This window comes from Limulus polyphemus, unplaced genomic scaffold (assembly GCF_000517525.1).
Source record: "Limulus polyphemus unplaced genomic scaffold, Limulus_polyphemus-2.1.2 Scaffold349, whole genome shotgun sequence".
Classification (NCBI taxonomy): Eukaryota; Metazoa; Arthropoda; class Merostomata; order Xiphosura; family Limulidae; genus Limulus; species Limulus polyphemus.
Window position 1 is genome coordinate 610,168 of NW_013665959.1, and position 2,836 is coordinate 613,003.

Genomic DNA, 2,836 nt, shown 5'->3' on the forward strand with positions numbered 1-2,836 from the left:
ATGACGCACATTCACACTGAAGTAGCTGTTGCGCAGTGCTTGGTGTGTGGCATACATACTATGTGCTTTTCTTCCTTTTTCGTTTTTAATCAAATTGTTATAAAATTAAATCTGATGAAAAACATTACTCTTCTTTTTTAATTTTGTGTGTGAATGAAAAGAGACATCACCCTTCTTGATTGATAATTTATTAATTACATTTTTCATTGATTTCTACCCCATCTTTGTCGATTACTTATTAGTTATGATTTTTTTGTCGTTCACATGTTATGAAGTTTCAATAGTAAAAGGTTTTTCTTTATTTAATGTTTTATTGCTAATGTTTTGATATAACTAAGAGGCTGTAAATGTTCGTTATCAAAGCGTTTTTCTTTATCTGATGTTTTCAACACTGATATTTTCAATATTAAATGCTTTTATCCATACAATTAAAATGTGATATTTTATTATGTATTGTTGCGTCATCGAGGTCACGTGACTGGTGTGGCGCCCTCTAATTTCTATAACTATCTTGTTCCTTCATGAATGCTCTAGTATTTACTAGATAGGGTAGTCTGGTATATATAAGAGGGGGACAACGTGACGCGGTAATGTGTGTAGACAGTGAGTAATTGATCTGCAGTCAGAAGTATTATTGAGCACGTTAGTTGTTATAGCGTTTGTTTAGCGCGATTGTTGAAGTTGAGTGTATCGGTAAAGTTATATTCGGAAAGAATAAACCAGTTTTATTAAGAAAGGACTTGTGTCGCTTAAGTTTCGTCGGAACGAAGTTACGGAAAATCAATTAACAAACGGAGACGTAACAGTATTAATATTATGTTTTATAATAATATTATATTTTGTGCAATTTAATCGCAACGTTGTTAAAGGGGTTCATGACATATTGTGTTGCATTTTAACAGCCCCACCACTAAATATCTGAAACTTCTTACCTCTCCGAATAGTGGGATTTAAACATCATCCTTATAGCGCATCCACGGCCGTAAAACCCGCAAAGCATCTTTAGGCTATATCTTCATTTAATGATAGAAACCATAGTTTTTGGCTTTTCTTTGCATATAGACGCTTGATACATTAAGAACGACTGAAATAATAATTTGAGTAATAATTAATATGTATTTGTTACTTTATAGATTTAATAGATATTTGTTGTCACTTTATTAATGTTTTTACGCTTCTACTGTGAGGTAAAAACGGCTGCTGCTATGATTTTGTCTGGTTTATGAGCTCGTTGCTGTTCTAATTTAGGATCTTCTTTTTAATAAATTCTTGAAAATGTTAAAAAAAGAGAGAGAGAAAGGGGGCCCGGCGAGGATGTTTGCCCTGGGGCCCGTGCTGGCTATCGATGTTCCTGAAAACCAAAATCGTTTGGTTTTACAATCCTGGCACGCTATCCATAAGACCGCGTACTTTACATGTTTACATATATAAGATAAGGAAAGAGTGTCTATGTGGTACTTGTTTATTATCAACTTCTTGAGTTTAGTACAAACGATAACCGTTTTTAATGTGGCGCCACTGGTCTTTCTGTGACTGCTGGCTGACAAAAATCAGGAGGACTTTTATTTTTAACCAATTGATATAATATAGCACTGTTACTATGTTAGTTAACAAAGAATAATTTGTTTGTTGTTTTTTTTTTGTTGTTGTTGCTAAGCGCAAAAGTACACAATGGATTATCCGTGGATTTCTAGCGTTAGAAGTCCTCAAATTTACCGCTGACCCACTGGTAGTGGGGAAGCAAAATCTAAAAGCAATCTATTTCGAGTACGCGTGCTCAAGGTTACGTGTGTTTCTTCTCGATTTTAGCTAGCGCAGTCGCTTGTTGATTTTGCAGCGCACGTGACTGGATGTTTCACATACACGTCAATAAAGTACTAGATGTTGTTAGAAGGCCCTTCTGTCTATCTAACGAAAGCCTGTGCGTTGTTAGTGCTAAAAAATTTAAGGTAAAGTTACGTTATATGAGCAACTATAGAAATATGGCGAGCCAAGACACTTACTCAACTGTAAAACATGGTGGAGGAAGCAGGGTAGTTTCTGTACCAGAAATCCGCTGCTTTATGGAACGATGTATGACGAAAGTGGGGACCAGAGAAAGTGATGCTAAAGCTCTTGCGGAAGTTCTAGTGGCTGGTGATAATCGAGGACACTTCAGTCACGGACTGAATAGACTAGGTTTGTGATCTGCCTTCTTCTTCACCAAATTTAACTAGAATTATTGTCCTCCGTAGCACTGTGGTGTAATAATTAAAATGCAATTATAAGGTGACCAATTTGCTGTAGGAAGCAATTTTGGAGTGGTCAGACCATTGCCACATTGCTATGTCTAAATTCTAAAGGGGATATGGAGGCATGCCCCCTAGAACATGTTTGAAAATTTTATGCTATGAGAAAAACTCTTGAGCTATTTTAAATACAAATACTGCATAAACACAACGTAATGTATTGAATTAAATGAAGCAGGTTTTAGTGCATAAGTTGTAGCTACACATGCATGAAAAAGTGGTCAGGCCATGGCCTGAATGGCCTTACGGCTTCCTACGGCCCGGGACCAAATGATATCGATTTTCGGGAACAATACTAATTTTAGAGCAGCATCCCTAGTACTTGTCACGATTAAGCAAAATTCAAGTATGAAAAATATTTTTGTAAGTGTGCGTGTATAATTATATGCGTTAAAAACTCAAAGTGTATGTTTTGTTTAGTACCTGGAATAACATTGTGTGTGTATGTTTATGTATATATTGTTACGCCTCCAGTCGTTACTTAATTTTCCGTAAATTCGTTACTTTAGCGACACAAGTCCTTTCTTAAATAAAACTGGTTTATTCTT

General features: G+C 35.7%; 1 protein-coding gene across 1 annotated transcript in view; it reads left to right on the plus strand.

The window, feature by feature from the left end:
* Positions 1-1,796: 1,796 nt before the first annotated feature.
* The window catches only part of LOC106457588 (uncharacterized oxidoreductase YjmC-like), a 38,522-nt gene continuing 37,482 nt past the window's right edge, over positions 1,797-2,836 (plus strand). Inside the window, exon 1 of the mRNA XM_013917025.2 lies at positions 1,797-2,178. Within this exon, the coding sequence (XP_013772479.1) occupies positions 1,851-2,178 (328 nt within the window). The 5' untranslated portion in view covers positions 1,797-1,850. The remainder of the gene's footprint in view (positions 2,179-2,836) is intronic.